This window comes from Scatophagus argus, chromosome 14 (genome assembly GCF_020382885.2).
Source record: "Scatophagus argus isolate fScaArg1 chromosome 14, fScaArg1.pri, whole genome shotgun sequence".
NCBI lineage: Eukaryota > Metazoa > Chordata > Actinopteri > Scatophagidae > Scatophagus > Scatophagus argus.
Window position 1 is genome coordinate 3,877,024 of NC_058506.1, and position 19,227 is coordinate 3,896,250.

General features: G+C 40.9%; 1 protein-coding gene across 1 annotated transcript; it reads left to right on the forward strand.

Moving 5' to 3' along the window:
- The first annotated feature begins 926 nt into the window (after positions 1–926).
- si:dkey-250d21.1 lies at positions 927–13,242 on the forward strand. Its single transcript, XM_046411231.1, has 11 exons — positions 927–1,314; positions 3,463–3,583; positions 4,176–4,283; positions 4,385–4,421; positions 4,554–6,355; positions 6,463–6,493; positions 6,833–8,598; positions 8,724–8,772; positions 9,042–10,834; positions 10,933–10,969; positions 11,109–13,242. Exons 1-11 carry the CDS (start codon positions 1,220–1,222, stop codon positions 12,605–12,607), a joined length of 7,338 nt encoding a protein of 2,445 aa, XP_046267187.1. The 5' UTR covers positions 927–1,219; the 3' UTR covers positions 12,608–13,242.
- The last annotated feature ends 5,985 nt before the right edge of the window (positions 13,243–19,227 follow it).

Here is a 19,227-nt window from a genome sequence, read left to right on the forward strand (position 1 = left end):
GTGAAATGTGACAAAAGGAATCTCGTCAATCATCTGGAGCCAAAAAAATATGTGGATGACAAAATATATGCAGATTACTTATAACTTTCTATTATTTGAATGTATTTGCTTTAGGCCATAAATTATTATTCAGCTGTTTCGTTTCCAATTGAGGCATTTTTACCATAGACATTTTAAATGATCAGAACATATAAAGCACAGCTGGGATTTATGACACTGATGATTTCTTATACACTATGGTGTTTCAGGGCCCTGAGCAAGATTGGTTTAGGACAGCATATTGTAGAACGCAAGTCAAACTTATTTATATGGTGCATGTTTATGACATTTAACACTTCATACCCTGAAGACACTGAGGAAAACAATTAGACTGTCACCAGTGACTATTTCTGTATCTAAAACCTGACAGTAATTACTCACTATAGTGTAGATCCCAGTCCTTGGTGTACTTTGGTATAAGACACATGGCATAGGGTATTTAATAGGTTACACAATACATGAAATTACAGATGACAAAAAGATTGCAAGGTAGGATTCAGGATAGGATCAGAGAAAGAGATTTAAATGTTCTACTGAAAAATACATAGGAAGTGTACCCAGGCTCTCTGGAGGGCATCAGTAATAAAGAAATGTGCTGAAGAAGAGGAACCTGCAAGTCCAAATCAGAGAGTGCTAAGTCAAAGCAAGAGTAGTTATGCATTTTAAAATGCTGATGGAACTGTCAGATCTACGTGATTTTAATGTTTTTCAAAGTGTTCTGCAGTGTCAGGAATGATACAAGCAATGAATACTGATCGAGATTTTAACTGAGGAATTAACCCAGGAATTCTGGGACACGCGCTGACGGGCTTTGCTCAGTTAAAATGGAATAGGATGTGATTTATCTTGACAAAGAAACTCTTTGGTCAGTGCCGTTCTGCCCTCTACTGGTTACCATTTTTACTGCACAATCCAGTTCCTGGTTGATAGGATAACACGCTTTCGGCGACTCTTGGCTCTCCACGCAACATCAAGTTTTGAAAGCATGGAATTAATAGACTCTTAGGTTGCCGAAGAGACGTTAAGCGGAAATAACACTGAAGCTCAGCTGTGTCGATTGCAGGTTTTGGCTAAGGCATGACTCTTTAGACTCCTGCAGGTTTTCCCCACAGTAGACCTGTCTGCTTGCAACCGCCAGCTAAGCTAGCTAACTTGCTAGCTAGCTACATTGCAGTTCAAAATGAGTGACTGCTGCGCCGCAGCGAACTGTGACTATCAACAAGGGGAATCTGAAAACTCTACTCCGCTTTTCAACTTTCCTCTGGATCCGGAGCGGTAAGTGGTCTTATTTCATTGATATGTGGGTCAAATTAGCCACTTAGCATGCAAAATGAATGTGTTAGCTATCCTATCCACTGTTAGCTTAACATCATGTTGGCTAACAGTGACACAACTCTGTGGAAAATGGCGCAGACTAACGTTACTCATGAAAGAAAAGTCCGTGTGAAATACTATCCATTCGCTCCTTTAGGCTTGGATACAGGTTCTGAATTGTAATATTGTTTCTACGCTTTATCATATATGTTCATCCATTCCACAAACCAAGGGAAATCATAGTTTAAAACTTTTTATGTTGTAAGCTATTTTCAATCGCTATCGTTTCACGACACTTGCTGTCTCGATAGCCCGGTAACACTACTAAGACTGATGTTAGTTTAGCGAAATTGAGTTCTCTTCCATTGCAAATGCTACTCGGCCTCACTGAGACTACCGTTACCAAATTGCGTGAATCACATCGTGTTTTTGCAGTGTAGTGCGAGGCGAGCAATATAAACTTATTTTCAATACTTTTAACAGGTGATGTCTGACGCTAACAGTAGTCTAGCGCCTCCTTGTATCCTGCTGCTACATCTCGCTTGCCCCGATGTTTTCACTTTGGGATTTCTGTAGTATTGTGCAATAGTTCTCTTAGTTTTTTCTTGCTAAAAAACAAATCCCTCAGGATCGTAATTAAATGACAGATGCAGTTCAGTTAATGTCCAAGTTAGAGGAAAGATTAATAGATCACAAAATATAAAAATATTTAATGACCAGTCCTCCCATGAGTTTGTCTTTCCCCCGCTCCCACCTAAAATGCTGTGTTAAATTGAGAGAAATTAAATGACCTTTGCTTGTGAGAAAATACCAGCCCTAATTCTGTGCGTGCACCAATAGAATGCATTTACAGAGAGGGAGGGAAAGTATGATGGAAGATGGAATAGAAGCAAAGAGCTCAGGTACATTGGTGAAGGTTTTAGTCAGCAATCAGTTGCAACTTTATTTAAAAAAAACAGAGGCAGCATTGTGTTATTAATTCAGCTAAATACCATAGACCTGTATCAGTGAGTTGTATCAGTAGATATACCAAATCCACCTAGTTGTTGTAGACATGATCTCTTGTTACATAACTGCTCCATGCACATGCATCAGAGTCATTGCTCACAAAGTTGTATATGGATGTTATGTTTATTGAAAATGTACTTGCATTCACTCAATGATAAAATCTTTCAATACAGCAGTTGGCAGTTTTAAAGGTTGCTTCAGTTGCCAGCTGAAGCAGTTAGCCTCTACAGTTGTTAGGGCCTACAATGACATAGTGTTTCTCTGTCTGCACTTGTAATAACAGCATTAAATTCCTAGTTGTTTTTCATACAGTAAGCATGTTGAACTTTCTCAGATGAGAAAAGGATGTCACCTAAATATTGAATAAATATATGTATATGCATATATATATATATATATATATATATATTTATGAAGTTTTTGTTCCTCTACTGTATCATACCTAAGTATGTACACGAAGAAAGTAGTGCAGCTCAAGCTGTCCTCTCAGTTGCTGTCTATAATGTACCATGTAGATCTTATAATACTGATGCCCATAAAAAGAGAAACCATGACTCTGCACCACCATGCTTCATTTATAAGTGTGTGCTGTGACACATTTTACCTTAATCAAAAAATTGCAGTTCCATTTAGAGTAAAATAGACCATAAAGCAGGGTATGTTTTAGGGCGTGGCTACACTGTGACTGACAAATCGCTACTTCAGCATGCCCTCGGATTTTCAGTCGGATTTAATCAGGGTAGAGTCATAGCAATGTGCACCCTCTTGTCCAAATATGGTCACTTCTGGTTCCAAAAATGAGATGGTTACGTACATAATGCCAAATTTGAGGTTTAAAAACCATAGTCCACAGATTGGTGGTTGGCAGTGAGCTTACACCTGTTGAAACTGAAACCATCCTTGACCAGCTGTTGGTGTTTATCCCTGTTTGTCGGGTCATTATTCAGTTTATTTTTATTATTCATTATAATAATTTAATTGAATTATTCAAATTTAAATACAGAATATTAATTCACAGAATCATTTAGCTAAGGCCTGTTTTAATCATTAGGTCTGTGGTTGGGAGCCTAATAATTTATCCTTTTGTCCTCTATTTTTCAGCTGCAAACAATGGTTGACCAGTTGTTGTCGTCAAGATTTGGCATCAGAACCTCCCGAGCGGTTGCATACACTGTACAGACTTTGTGCAAAGCATTTCGAGCCTTCTATGATCTCTCATCAGGTAAGATGCAAACCTGTTTGCCGTTATAATTAGAAACCCATCTGTACAATCAGTCAGTGTAATGCAGTCCAATAAAATCTCACCAAAAACTACATATTCAAAAAATCCCAAGCAAAGCAGCAAAGACTGAACCTTCAAAGCTACAGTACCAAATGGAGATGTGACTCAATTAACAGATCAACAACATTCAAATATGCAGGAAGAGACGCAGTTGTTTGCTGAGTTTCATTACGACCCTCGAACGAGAAACAACAATCGGCACCCTTTCTGTAGAATCATTGATGCCCCAAACGTCCCAAACACTGAAAAATAATGAGAAAATAGGAAAATACGGGTAGATAGAGTCTCTGTGGATCGGGACGCTTCTAGTGGGTCATAATTGAAAACTAACACTGTCAAATTGCCAATAATGGATTTATTACTTAACATTTGTGTACGCAGTGATGTCCAGTGGTGTTATATATTGTGTGTATAGTTAGACTCCTGAATTCCAATATAATATGGTGTGAGCTTGTTGGCAGGAAATTCCAGATTTCATATTAACTATAAGGGAAAAACATAAAAGTGTGATCTACTGCTTTTTCATTTTTAGAGCGCCTCCAGTTGTGTCTTAAGGGAAGATGCTGTTCCAACAATATTTGACCGAACAATGCCTGTGAATAATCAGTCTGCCTGCAACAGGAAACGAGCTAGAGATCCTGTAAGTGTTGCATTCAATGTTTAAAATTATCTTACTTTTTCATCAGACTTTAAAACAGGGAAAAAAATGCAAATCTGTAATTATCCTTTTCACTTACCTAGCTGGAAGAGGACCCTACTTCTGTGAAGAAAACAAAAGGTACAGTTCAGTTCACTCTCCTCATTCAAGGCCCTTCAGTTTTAATCTGTCTTAAAATGTATGAGCTATTGTTGTAAATATTACTTCATTCACTCATCTCAACCTTTGTCATTTTTTTCTTTCTCCCATCAGAAAATACAACAACAGCAGAAGTCCCTGAAGGGATGAGAGAAGTATCTGGAGAGAACAGTGCAACATTTGAACTGCGAGAAGATAACCAAACTCAAGAGGATATAGCCAGGTCCAAAGCAAAAGAGACTCTAAAGGTCTATTTTAAGGAAATCCTGGCACTGACTGGATTCAGTATCAATGGTGCAAACATCAACACTGAAGAACCAATTGGAGGTGCAAGAGGTCAGCAGGCTCTTAATCGTATATGTGTGGAGAAAATCGACAAGAAGGAAGTCCTCCAGTTCAGTGAGGACCTTATGCGGGAAGAGATCCAAAACAGCCTCAGACTTGCACGATTCTTCTCCATTCTGCTGCAGGATGTGACGAATATAGAGGGAAAGGAGCAGATCCCAGTTTTCATCAGGTCTGTCACAGTAGATGGGTTTCCACAAAAGCACCTCATTGGGTTCTTACCATGCGACATGGATGCAGAGAATCTGTTTTACATGCTTCTCTCAGAGTTGCGAAACAAGTGGGGGCTGAGGATGGAGCACTGCAGAGGACTGACTTATGTGGTCACAGGCACTATGTGTCAGAAAATGCGAGACCTTACATGCAGGATTCTGCAGGAGTTTCCACAAGTAGTTTTGTCACCGAGTGATCCATATGCTTTCAACATATGGATTATTCGTTGCATGCCTGTGCCTTCCATTCAAAATGTTGCAGACACAGTAGAGGAGGTGGCCTCGTTACTCAGGAGAACACCAGAGCTGTGGAAAAGACTGGAAGGAAAGATCCAGATGACATACGGGCATGTAAAAGGGGAAGCAGAAAGGATTAAGACAGCCGTCAGTGAGAACTGGGAATATGGCACTGATGCCTTCCAGACCATGTTAGACATTCTGGAGCCGTTCCTGAACTGCATCAATGAGATGATTTCAAAGGTAGATGAAGATACTGCTGAGCAAATGGCCAAGCTCAAGCCAGTTTTGAAGAATTTCAATTTCATCATCACACTTGTTGTTCTGAAAAACACTCTCTGTTGTGTGAGCATACTCAACTCAAGTCTCAGGGGAATAATTAGCATCAGCAGTACCTTGCAGTACACAATTTCCAATGCCTTAAAGCTGGTAAGCAAATACCAACAGGAGCTTGCAATATTCCACAGGAAGTGGTTTTCAGATGCAGTTGGCAGAGCAAAGAAGCTGGGAGTCGAGGTCATTAAACCAGAGATGGACCAAGGAGACACAACTGAAACACCACTGGAGGACTTTTACAGAGAAAGTCTTAGTCGGCCTATCTTGCAGTATCTTGTTGCAGAGGTGAAGAGAGTATTTAGCACAGAGATGGTGAGGATTCTCCGATGGCTCTCATTAGTGCCATCGTACATGGCAGACCACAATTTCAGCATTCGCAGGGACAAAGTAGCAGATGCTAACTTGAACAACCTTGCGAGGCCTGACACATTCTACGAAGAGCTTGGTTCTTGGGAAGTGAAGTGGAGGCATGCAAGCAAACGGAGGATCCTACCAACCACAGTGTTTGCTACACTCAAGATTCCTGATATTGGGTTTTACCCGAATGTGCAGAGCTTGTTGAGGGTGTTGGGCACTGTTCCATGTGTAAATGCAGAGGCCGATGTGTATGGTCAATACCACATGGTACTGGAGCGGTGCCACTCCTACCTGGGAGCCACACCAGAGGACCAAAGAAAATGCAGCAAGGCGTATATCTTCGTAAACCAAGATGTGCATTTCAATGTCGAACAAATGGTGGAGTCATATGTTCAGAAACATCCAGACATCCTGCAGTTGCTGCAAATTGTGAGTTCATAAGCAGAGTGCTACTGAAATTTTATTGCCCTCTTTAGTGATTGATTAAAAAAAGTTACAAGTAGTTAAAATCATATTATTCTGTGTATGTGTTACAGGATGACGACTCAAAGGAGAAGCCTCCCCAAGGTGAGATAATTTTGAAATTGTTTACCATTTCAGCATGCTGCAATTTTAGTTCATCAAACAGCTATTCCTTCTGATTAATACAAAATACACAATTTAAGAGACTGTTGTTCCTGAAATAGAACTTTAGACACAAGAATGGGCCAATAAAAAAGTATTCATCAACGCATTGATGAATACTTTTGAAAAAAGAGTTTGGAATTAAATTACTATTGGTCTTGCAAGGAAATATTTGAAAATGTAACTTGAATATTTGTGTTAAATTGCAATGTTTAATATGCACAGTTACTAATTTGCTGTAAAAATTTCAGTTTACAAGATAATTCCCAAATCTCATTTCAGTGGCATCCCACGGGAACCATGCTGAGAAGGACACTGAAGAAGAATTAGACCTCCTTAACTTAGAGATGGATGCTGAAAGGCTTGTGGAAATGAAGTGTGCAGAGACTGATAGAGAAGCTCTTAAATCTGCCTTGCAGGCTGCAGTGACTGCTGCATACAGTAGTCAAAGCAGGCAGCATAGTGACACTTCTGCTCAGGATGGAGAAGTTGAGTATGTCACGAAGTCTGAAATGAAAGAAGTTCTCACTGTGTGTGAGAATGCTGTCCGGGAGGGAATCCTCATGGAAGTGGGGAGTTCGTTCTTTTCATTGTTCATTGACCGTGTTGTGAAGCTGGGGGAGAAAGACTATCTTCCACTTTTCTTGAGGTTTGTGGACAGTTTTGATGTCATGCGACTGGAGTTGATGGGATTCCTTGAGGCGGATCTTGATTGTGATGCGATGGTACAGCGTCTCATGGAAATAGTAACAGTCAAGTGGCACCTTGACTTGAATAACTGCAGAGGCCAAGCATACCTGGGGTCTGGAGATGTTTCTTATAAGCTGAAAGCCTTTGCCTGCAAAGTCCAGGAGAAGTATCCTCTTGCCATAAGCACACACTGCTCTTCTTACTCTTTCAACACATGGTGGTCAAAATCCATCCCAGTGCCCGCTATTAAGAGAGCCTTGGATACATTTGAAGATGTCTTGATGTTTTTTGGCAGCAGCACTGCTCTACTAAAACAGCTAGACCATGTAATAGCCTTTGGTCTGAGAGAGAGTTATGAAAAAGTGCAAGAGTTTCAGGGGAAGTTCTGTGCCCTTTGGCAAGAGAAGCATGATTCTTATGAGGTGTTTGTTCAGATGCTGGAGACCCTGGTTGAATGTCTGGAGAAAATTAAAAACAACCCACAAAGATGGAAAGCCTTTGTTTCCGAACAAGCTGCGGCACTGCTCCGCAAGGTAATGGAATTCGATTTCATCATTGCCATGGTGGTCTTGAAGAATGCATCCTCCTTTACCAGAGAACTGAGTGCAGGTCTCCAGAAGGACCACTTCAGTGCTGCATCCCAGCTTTGCCAAATAAGTGGTATTGTGGCCACTCTGAACAGAGTAAAAACAAATATGAAAGTGTTTCACCAGAACTGGTTTGATGAGGCTTGTGCCATGGCACAGAGTCTTAGAGTGCAGATTGAACTGCCTGAAAGCTCATTGCCAAGAGATGGCATGATGAAGCCAGTCAATTTTTACAAAGATGGCTTAAGTGTGCCTCTAGTAGATAACCTCATCAATGCTGTGAAGGATCATTTTTCAGAGGACCACAAAGAAGCTCTCAACTTCCTCTCCCTAGTTCCATGTTCAGTCACAGTGAGTTACATGTTTGAGAGCTTGAAATCAAAGCCTCCTCTCTACAGCAGTGATCTTCCTGATGCTGACAACTTCTTCACAGAGCTGTGCTGTTGGAGGGTGACGTGGAAGACCAAAGTTGCATCCGTCACCATACCAGGCACAATATTTCACACATTGCGTCTCCCACTCATGCAGTACTTTGGGAACATCAACACACTCCTTAGGATTATGTCTGTGCTCCCCAGCACAGCGCTGGAGGACTGCGGTGTTGTAATGCGCCACAAGAAGTTTCAGGACTACCTTAGAAATACAAATCCCAAAGACAGGTCCCCGTGCTTGGCTATGCTGCAAGTGAGCACGGATTTCAGCAGAGACCTGGACCACATGGTGACCCAGTGTTTGAAGGTTACTCCACAAGCCTTGGAGGGTATCTGTCTGGTACGCATATTTATTCTTTCATACAAATGACTGTTACAGTTATAGTTAATTGACATTTTTTTCTCCATGTTTCATTATTTATATGAATGTCAGACTAATTTTTATTTATCTGGATATATTTGCAGGACAAGGAATCTAAAAGTTTCATCAAAAACTCTGACAATAATATGGATGGTATGCTTGTTTTTTCATTACATTTATTAATGAAACCTAAGAGATAATTTCTAACTTAGATTCCAAAAAAGTTGGGACGATGTGTAAAATATGAATTAAAAACAGAATGCTATGCCAATTTGCAGATTCTTTTAGACCTATATTTACTTGAACATTCATCCTGATGTTTTTGAAATTGGGATTGTTTTTTTTGTTTTGTTTTGTTTTGTTTTTTTGCCATAATTTGAATGTTGTTTCTTATTTTTTCTCGTCTCTGTGATTATATTTAGTTGACTGTGTCAAAGAAGAGACTGAAGAGCCTGACATTCAGCTGTCTCCTCACAAGATTGAGGACCAAGACATGAAACCAGCAGATGAGAATGGGCACGCAGGAGATAATCGTCAAAGCTTGGCGACGGTATTCAGGCTGGCTGCACTACTGGGTAAAAAGAACAGCAGTTTCTCTGACCTCTCAGAAGAGGACAGAGAGCTTTTCATCCAGGAGCTCTGCATGTGCCACTGGTTTGGAAGTCAGAGCAAGTGCACACCTTGTATAGGTGATGATGAAATGGTGAACCTCTTCATAAATGGAATCAGAGATGTCATACTCAAGGAAATACACGAATCGCCGTTCTTCTCACTCATCACAGACAAACCTGTGAAAATTGCTGACAAGACACACATACCTGTTTTTGTCAGGTATGTTGGAGAATCTACTCCAAAAGTAGAACTCATAGGTTTCTTACCCTTTGATGAAAGCTGTCATGTCGATACACAAGCAAATAACCTTGCAAAGATTCTCACTGAAGACTGGGGCTTACCAATGTCTCAGTGTCGTGGACAAGCGTTCATGCACTTGGGCTCAGGTTATCAAAGCCTGAAGAAAATGTCTTTGGATTTTCTCAAGAGTTATCCTCTTTCTGTTGTGACACCCAGTGAGTCTTGCGGTCTTGCCCATTGGCTGGCAGGAAGTGTACCTTGCCCCTCAGTGGCAAAAATGCTGGATATCACAGAAGATCTGCTGCTTTTCTTTGATGAATCTCCTTGTCTGGAGGGACAACTTGCTCAAGCTGTTGACGGGCTTTTGAATATGCCGAGAGAGGCCCTGGAAGAAATCCCAGAAACATGTTTTTCAAGGTGGAAAAAAAGAGAGGACTTCTTTGACATTCTCGTTGACACGTTAGAAGGCATTCTCAGCTGCCTAGACGCTGTTAGCTCTAGTGCCACAGGTTCCAAGTCAATGCATGCACAAGTTCTCTCTACTGCTCTGAGAAATATGGATTTCATTGTCACCCTCGTGATTTTGAAGAATGCTTGTGCTCCTCTTCGTAACTGTAGCACTGTCTTCCGCTGTGGAAACCCTGCTGATATTCTCTGTGAAGTGGAAAAAATCCCCTCTATCATAGAGACTCTAAACAAGCTGTTAGAAAATGTGAACACTGTTCATTCTACTTGGTTTGAGCAGGCGTTCCAGTTAGCAACCAAGGTAGCTCCTGAACAGGTGTGCTTCTCAGAGGAAGCCAACAACTATGAATCTCCAGAGATATATTACAGGGAAAATTTGAGTGTTCCTCTCCTCAAAAGTCTTGTCGATGAAATGAAGTACAGCTTCTCAGACAGCCACTTAAAGGCACTGTCAATTCTGTCTTTGCTGCCTTCTTGCAATCCCATTCTGTCAGAGTCCACAGACAGGCCATTCAGCCTCTACCTTACAGATCTTATGGAATCTGAAGCGGCCGAGCATGATATCAACGCCTGGGCCACTGTCTGGAGAGAAAAATACCAGGATGTTGCTCCTCCAACATCTATTGCTGAAACACTCATCCATCAAGAGTCAAAAAGCCACCCAACTGTTACCTTACTGCTGAGGCTAGTAGCTGTCCTGCCTAGTGTCAGTATGGAGTGTGACCTGATGAAGACCACTCTGAATTCCATGAGAGATCTGTTGAAAAACACTGTATGCAAAGGCAGCAGAATGGATCGTGTGATGCTCCTCTCTCACAATACAACATTGCAGAGACTACCGGAGGTCATTGAGAAGTGTGTGGAAGTTGATCCAGAGAGTAGCCCTTGTCTTTCCCAGGTAAACTTAAAGTTGTTTTAAAATAGTTTTTGTTTAATCACCACGTTGGAGTTGCACCATTTTTACTGCCATGTAATCGGTTCCATGTATTTTTACAGCTGATGGGAACTTTACAAAGACAGAAGTTGGACAGGGGTAAGTGCATTCGTGGCAACTTGATGCAAATATCACTGTGTCTTTAATTGTCATGATGAGTAAACAAAAACCAAACTAATTTTGGAGCAGATAGTCGTGTATGCATGGCATTAACGTTTATTTTTATTCTTTAAATCAGGAAACACTGAAGTAAAACCAACTGGATTGCATTCCTCCAGCGAAGCAGAGAAGCCCACCGATGGAGGGGTGAAATCAGCTGAAGGACAGAGAAAAGCAGTGTCTTTCTATGAGCCACAACTTCGTGAACAAATCCTCAAGGAACTCTGGGACTCTCAGTTCTTTACTGTTATAACTGAGCAAGCTGTTGAAATTGAGGGTGAGCACTATGTGCCGTTGTGCATCAGATACTTAAACAAAGAGGACATCCAGTGTGAGGAAACACTGGCTTTCATCCCTTTTGGTGACGACCCAGTGGTCCTTGCAGATGCTATTGAAACTGCCCTGTCTGAGAAGTGGGGGCTCAACATGGAGTATTGTAGAGGACAGGCCTTGTTGAGTTTTGGCAAAGTAGGAGCTCAGATGAGGGCTGTAAGTTTAGCTATAGCTAAGAAATATCCCCAGGCCATAAGAACTGTCAGCTCTGCTTTGTCTCTTAATGTATGGCTGGCCAGATCCTCTCCTGTTGAAGAAGCAGCAGATGGAGCAGTTCTCATAGGCAAAATATTTCACTGGCTCACAGAGGATGCAGAACGCCAGCACAAACTGGAAGACATGATCATTCATGTGTTCCAGCATGATGAAGGAAAGGGCAACGAGCTGAGGGACAGACTCATCAAAAACTGGGAGAAGAGTCATGACATGCACGAGATGATGGTGGAGACTTTAGAAGCTGTCATGCTCTGTTTAAATGAGCTGAAAGGAGAGGGAAGTACTTCAAACCAGCAGCAAGCATCACAGTTCTTCTATGCCATCAGAAACTTTGAGTTCATCTTATCCACAGTGGTGCAGAAGAACGTCTTGAGTCTAACTAAAATGCTAAGTCAGTCACTTCAGGGTAAACCCTTAGATATGTTACTTGCTGTGAATAATTTGCCTGATCTGAAAGCATCCCTCAGTAAACTGAAGGATGATGTTGACAGCCATCACAAGGCCTGGTTCGAGGAAGCTGTTGCTCTGGCTTCTAAACTCCATGTGACAATGTTGCATTCAGTGCTCCTGGAGCCATTGAGTGAGTTTTGCAAAGAATCAGTAAGTGTGAAGGTTATAGAGCACTCAATAGCAGAAATTGATGACCTCTTCACTGAAAAGGTGTTGGATACCTTGAGGTGTCTGGAGATTGTGCCTTACGCAATGTCCAAAGTAGAAACCAGCATTCTTAGTGGTCTTGTTTTCCGCCTGTACAAGGAGGACTTGCCAGATCAGGTCTCTCTCCACTCTGAGATGAAATCATGGAAGGAGAAATGGTTGGATCCCCTGGCAGGTTATCTCCCAACCACTGTGCTCGATACACTCAAGACATCACAGATAAGAAGTTTTAGTAACATTGAAACTCTCCTCAGACTCCAGGTCATCTTGCCATTTTCTAGGAGGGAGAGCAACTTCAGGCAGGGAAAACGGAGTTTACAGGAGTTTATACAGCAGGAAAAACGATCCCTCGCTGAGCTACATCCTCTTTGAGTTGAAAGGTCTTCCATCATGGCTAGCAGATGTGAGCAGTGCGTTTGAGATGTCACCGTCACCATACTTACCAACTAATGTCTCAACTCTAATTGAGGTCCCAAGGCCTGAACTCAATATTTGTGTACATTAATGATCTAAATTCTTTGAGATTTCCTTTTGTTGTTATCCTGCAAACTAAGCCCTGTGTTATGTTTTGTTTTTTTATTTCGTAGTTTGTACAGTTGTACTACCCAATGGGACCAAAGTCTTGGCAAAAACGAGTAAATAAATATATATAAATAAAAATGAAAATCATTGCTCCACTGACGGTTATCAAAGCTTGTGTGCCTTGATGCAAAACTAATAATTCATCCCATGTATCATGATAATACAGATGTTGAAAAATGTCCCATTGGCGTTGACTGACTTCTGTACAGCTGTCATGAATTCATTATAATTATGAAATTGCACCCTTACCTTCCCTGGGCACAAATAGAAATTGTTAGTTCCATCGTGTCTTCTGATGATTTCCCACGTTTCCTGTCTCTTTGCAGGGATGAATTTGCTGTATACGTATCTTTGAAAGAATGTTTCCTTAATAGGAAAACCTTCATATATATTTGTCAGAAAAGTAATAAAACGCTTTAAAAACATGTTTTGCCTTTCGTTTTTGTCATTTCTTTCCCCGAGTTATATTTGTAGGCTTGGAATGTTTTGGTGTTATGTGATGTCTGTAGTCACGTCTGAAAGGCAACGCTAGATGGCGCAGTGAGGCTGTTGTTTACTTGCATCAGGGCAAAAGAGTCTGATTAGAGGTGGCTGTCCGGCTAGATGAATATACCTGTTCGGTTTAGCACTACATGCGTTTTTTAAATGTTCAATCATAATACCTAAACGGATGGTGTTGGCAATAATTGAGCTGGTAGCCACTGGCTACTAGGTAGTAGAGCTGTTATCCAGTTTTTCATATTGCTTGTAATATTTTACTTATTACGTCTGGTAAACGAAAAGACATCCGATATATATTTAACACCACAAAGGAATTATATATATATATATATATATATACACACACACACATACAGGGAGAAAGAGAGAGCTGTGATGTGGTTACGGGGCATTTCAATTGTCCTGCCCTTCTTAAAGGTAAGTGAATGTGTACAGGCTCCCAGTGTTAATGATTGGTGACTGAAAATAGGCAGTTCACCCTCTAGTTTAGGTCATGATGTATAAAAATACCTGGCATGATTCACGTACTGATCAACAAGGATGTGGCTTTAGAGGGAGTGTTTTTAAGGTCCTACCAGCACCACATTATCTCCAGATACCTGGTAAATATTTATTTTCCAATTACTTTTTGTCCTCGGAATGGTAGGTCCCTGCAGAGGTGGCTACGTGAGGTAGACGGGGTTGATTAGTACTTGCCAGAAATGCAAATCATCGCTTTCGAGCTCCATTGTTACCGCTGCGGTTTGGTTAATATGTAATTTTTAGGAACAAGTGTGTTCTGTGGGTCTGCTGCAGGACAGCGTATGCCTTCCTTGTCACTTATTTGCTATGAATTCCAATCTGGTGTATAAGTCTTTCAAATTTCAATAACCTACAGCTACTCTAAATTATAAAAGGAAAGTGTCTAAGCTGTTACTTTATACATGCAACTGATGTCCAGTGATGTCCCTCCAAATGTTACACTAAATTTGAATCTGAGAGAAACACTTACGATTAATTGGACTGTTTAAAAAAACATTGCAGTTTTCCTCAACAGAACACCCGATAATAAAATTTCTGAGTGTTATTAACTGACTGAACCTACACTGACACAATACCCCAGGGCTAATTTAAGTCACTCTAAGTTCAAGTCTAAGAATTGATCACACATTAAACAGGGACTAAACTAAAGTTTTTTTTGTCAACCTGTTTGTCAACCTGAAACTGTGATATATAAAATACATATTATTCAAATCTATTGAATATCCTTTTGTGTTCGTTGATGTGAAGCCAGCTTATCTTTAACACTGATAACCTCAGTGAGTGCACTTTTCAAAGACACATATATTCTTCCTGTGAGCTGTAACAGCAGATGCGTCCCTGACAAAGCCCTGATTGTCGGTGCTCGGCTCAGTGTGAAAGGAGCATCTCTGTGTCCCCGCTCAGCTGCTGAGCAAACGGATCTGTCTCCGCCGTGGGCCGCCAGCAGCAGAGTTTGCAGGTCCCACTAAAGCCATGTGCAGCACGGGATCACACCAGCATCGTCTCACAACCCCATCTCCACACATTCTGCCCAGAGCGATATACATCCTACAAGCTGTCTTTTATTTATTTACACTTTGGATGTAGAAATGGACATTGTTCCATTTCAAATCTCAGGTGCAGCATGTGTGTTTGAGCATGAAGAACACATCCTCCATTTTTAAGCAAAACAAGGTATTGCCATAATTGACCCGTGCACCAGGTTTCCTGCTGGAAGTCAAGGTTCTGCACTGATATAAGACCTGTGGCACTGTGTAATCATGTCCATACACAGTCAGGGTTTAACTACACTCTGGAGGGGAAGACACAGGGTTTAAATGGATTTTATTTCAAGGTTTCCTTTCAGGGAAAATTGGCAGCACAGGCCAGAATTTGCCTCATGCTACCAACAAAACTTGTGGTTTTAATTATTTAGATGTCACTTTGGTGATTGCATACTTCATTTTTACTTGCCATAATAAAGCAAAAAAGATTTTAAACTTAAGTAGGTGAAATGCAGTGAGTGTGTTTAACCATTGCTGAGGTGTATATAAGAGATCATCTAATCATGATGCAGTAAATAGAATTTATTTTCTGACTGCTTTTGAGCTTTGCTTGATTGTCTGAAATGACTCCTGTCGAAACAGTCAGCACCCCTCTTGGACCTGAGCGAAAGCATCCGTTTATTCGATCCTCGAACATTTTCACAGAGAAATGGGAACGCTACTTAGAATTTAAAATGCTTCTGTAATCCTTAAATGAGTATGCTTTAATCATTTACGCAGACGCTATGGTGCTCTCATTCCTCCATCAACCACCCTCTGAGGGGCTAAATCCATAAGAACCAGATGTATTTGCACAATTTATTTGTTGTACTGTTCAGAGGCCTGCAGCCGGGCTGGTGTCTGTCCTTGTGATTCCTCTCTTGCTCTTCGGCTTTATGTTTACTGGGTGGTGCGAGCTGAGGTAAATGAACGTCTGTCAGTGAATGGAGCACCCCAGACTCTGCTGAAGCCATCACCCCACCCACATGGCTCACCTCAGTCCCTCTGCCCTCAACACCTTTTGCACCCCTTCAGCAACACCTCTTCAGACACAGCATATAGCTTTTCACAGTGGGATAAATGATCTGCATAAGTTTGTAGGACAGTGTTGCTACCCTAGACATTAGAGGAAATGTGTTTTTTATAAGGAGAATACACCCAAAAAGAAATTCACACGTGTTAATTTTTAAGTGTTGTGTATGGCTCAGTTTTGCTTAATGACTTGTACCAGATAAGCAGCAAAGAGACCCGCTGTTGTGCTGATGTCATAAGACAAATCTTCACAGCTGAAATAAATAAAACAAACCTCGAGACATTTTTGGAGCATACAGACACATCTTCTTATTCACACTGGTAAGCGCGGCTTGAGATATAACTTACTGGATGAGAAGAAGCGCAAAGTGAGAGCTTTCACTTCTTTTTTGATTCCGTCTTGAATTCATTTTCACTGAAACAAATTCAAATCCTGTCAGTGTGTTGATGTTCTCAGTTCCACTTTAGGTGGCATGGTTTGTGTTAAAGCAAGTTAATCACTGACGTAGAAAAATGTAATGAAACATCTGCTTTAGAGTGGATTTTTCTTTTTAAAATGTGTTTGGTCTTTGGAGTTGGTTTTAATACAGTGAATGCACTCAGGTCCAGTTTATTACGCTCTGGTGATGTGACAGGACTATCATGTGCTTGAGCAGTTGTGTTACTGGAATCTACTCCTCTCTTGGCTGGTTAAGCTGTAATGAGGGCAACTTTTATATCCTCAGCTCAACTCAGAACAGCCATGGTGATTTTAGGGAATAAACCTCCAGCGCTGGTTAACTCTTGGGCTGTAGGTTTGCCATAAACTTCCTAAACCAAAGACATAAACCCATAGCTCATGGTGTACATGTAAAATTGTGTGTTTTAGTACGTTCATTTCAAATTTAAATTACGATTATTACTTTGTAGATTCAGGTTATTAATCAAAAAATATAATTAGCAAATAAAATATGAAAAACGATTCTAGATTAGATTGTATAAAGCCATCATAAAGTCTGCTTGTTCACCAGCTGCTGCATTTAAGTTATCGCTGATGAACACACAAATTCATCAGTAATTATAATCAAATAATATACTGTATATTACTCTGAAATGGGTTAAGATTCTACAGAAAGAGTACTTTTACCTTTAGTCATACATTTCTATGCTGTCACTGTATTTTGTGCTCAGGAACACCTTGAATGCGGGACTTTTGCTCGTAACAGCACATTTCTACATTGCTCAACTAAAAGATCTGGGTACTTCTTCCACCACTGGTGTACGATGTCCTGCAGGACCACATGACATGTTCAAAGGTGCCACCCATCTGCCACTTGAAAGAGCTCTGTCCTCAAAGCACAATAGAGACAGAGGTTATAAACAAATGGTATACAAAAGATGTGGGTCCAGTCAGACAGACTGGACAGAGCTTGTTGTTTCTGTGGCCATCCCCGCTGTGAGCTACTGCAGCTTACACAGGAGGAACACCAGAGGGTGATGGGATTTTCACATGGCTGATCCGAAGCTGTCACTGTCCATCTGTGGGTCTGATTTGACAGTTTTTACCCTTGGAATGCTGTTGATGATACATAATGTTCTTGTTATTTGTTAGTAATCAGCTGGCAGCAGAGCCCTGTGCCGTTCGGTGTCTGGTTGGAGATAAGAGGCAAAATGAAAACTAACCATTACGGACATGCTTCACTGATTGTTTCCATTTGAAAATTCCTTTTTAAGTTCTTGCTTTATTCTATTTATGGTGGCCGTTAATCAAACTCTTGGTTTTAATTTTGATTGGAAAATTATTTATGGTCAGATGGGTTTAGCTGGTAATAGAGGACAGACAACAATGAGCGTACCTCATCAGAGAGCTGAACCTTTATTAGTTTATCATGGTGGCTTGCCAAAATCGACCAAATAAAGGGGAGTAGATTTTTTAAAATGTGCTTATGTGAATCTTTTTTTTGCATTGTGTAATGCGGGTTTTGGCATTAAAACTGAACTAACTATTTCCCTCTCTTTTATATCATCTTGAAACATTTACAGCAAGGAAAAAAAATTAACATTAAACTTTTTCTCTTGCCAGTGAAGTTACAGATGCATTTGCCTCGTTCACTGAGCTCTGGTTTTATACGTATCCTGATGGGAGCATGGGAGTATTTTCCAAGGGTATAATAGTAACTCTGCACCCATTCAGGCTCTGATCCTCCTGGGTGAAAGTTGAGTGTCGTTACTTCCACCCCTGGCGAGCTCCAGATTTGTTATATTGGCTCGATCCTCTTGAGAGTCGAAGGACAATGGCACAATTCTGTGAGCCCGAGGACTCATTCCTCCCAAGCGTTAGCACTGTATTCAGCCACAGCTGGGTCAGCTCCATTCTTAATTTTGTCCATTTAAAAATTGCATACTTTTCTTTTAAGTTGTGAGAACATTTTTGCAACACAATAACTGTGATATACGGTTTGCAATGTAAAGTTTTGTTGTTGTTTTTTTTTTTTTACCAACGTTTGAGAAATTACACTTTTTATTTATGTACATTTACATTTTGGGTTCTTAAAATATTTCATTGTGGTTATGTTATACCACAATCAAAAGGAATTCATCTAATTTGCTGATGGAAACTCATTTAAAAATAAGCCTCCAGCTCAGGCTCAAACCGCATCTGGACTGAATGACAGTTTGTAGTAAAATAAATAAATAAATAAATGTAAAGGCTTTTTTTCCCCAGTTGTCCCAGCATGTCAAAAGCTGATTATTGTGACAATTACAAAGGACAATATAACTGTAATAATATCTCAGTAAAGCTGGTTTGGAGTGCAGATGTGGAATATCTATCACAACTCATCTCTGACGCCACCGTTATGTGACATGGGTCATTTCATTATCATGAACTCTGTGTCTCCCACAGAAGGTGTCCTTCCTCTCTGTGTTGCTTGGCAGGTGAGATGTGAAGATCAAGGGGCTGCATGTTGATCCTAGCTCAGGAATGAAGAGCCTGAGTGTAAAAAGTTTCTCTGCAGACGGGTCCGGTCCTGCTGGAAGCTCCACAACTCCCACACACGCTCCGATCTGTGCCCATTCGCAGCTGAGTGCCATGTAAAACACATGGAGTCTCCCTGGAACCAGGATCATCGCCCCACTGTAAATAAGATACATACATACATGTGGGGCTATCATACTGTGTGGAAAAGGTTGCTGTGGACCCTGTTTGGCGAATAGATTTAAACAAAAGATCTGGGTGTTCCCAGAGGAAGAGGGATTGTTGTGGTCTGTAAACGTGTCTGCTCCAGAGACAGCATGACAACACCTGATCTGCTGTTCCCGGTGGAGCTAGGCCAGCAATGTTAGCTATACCAG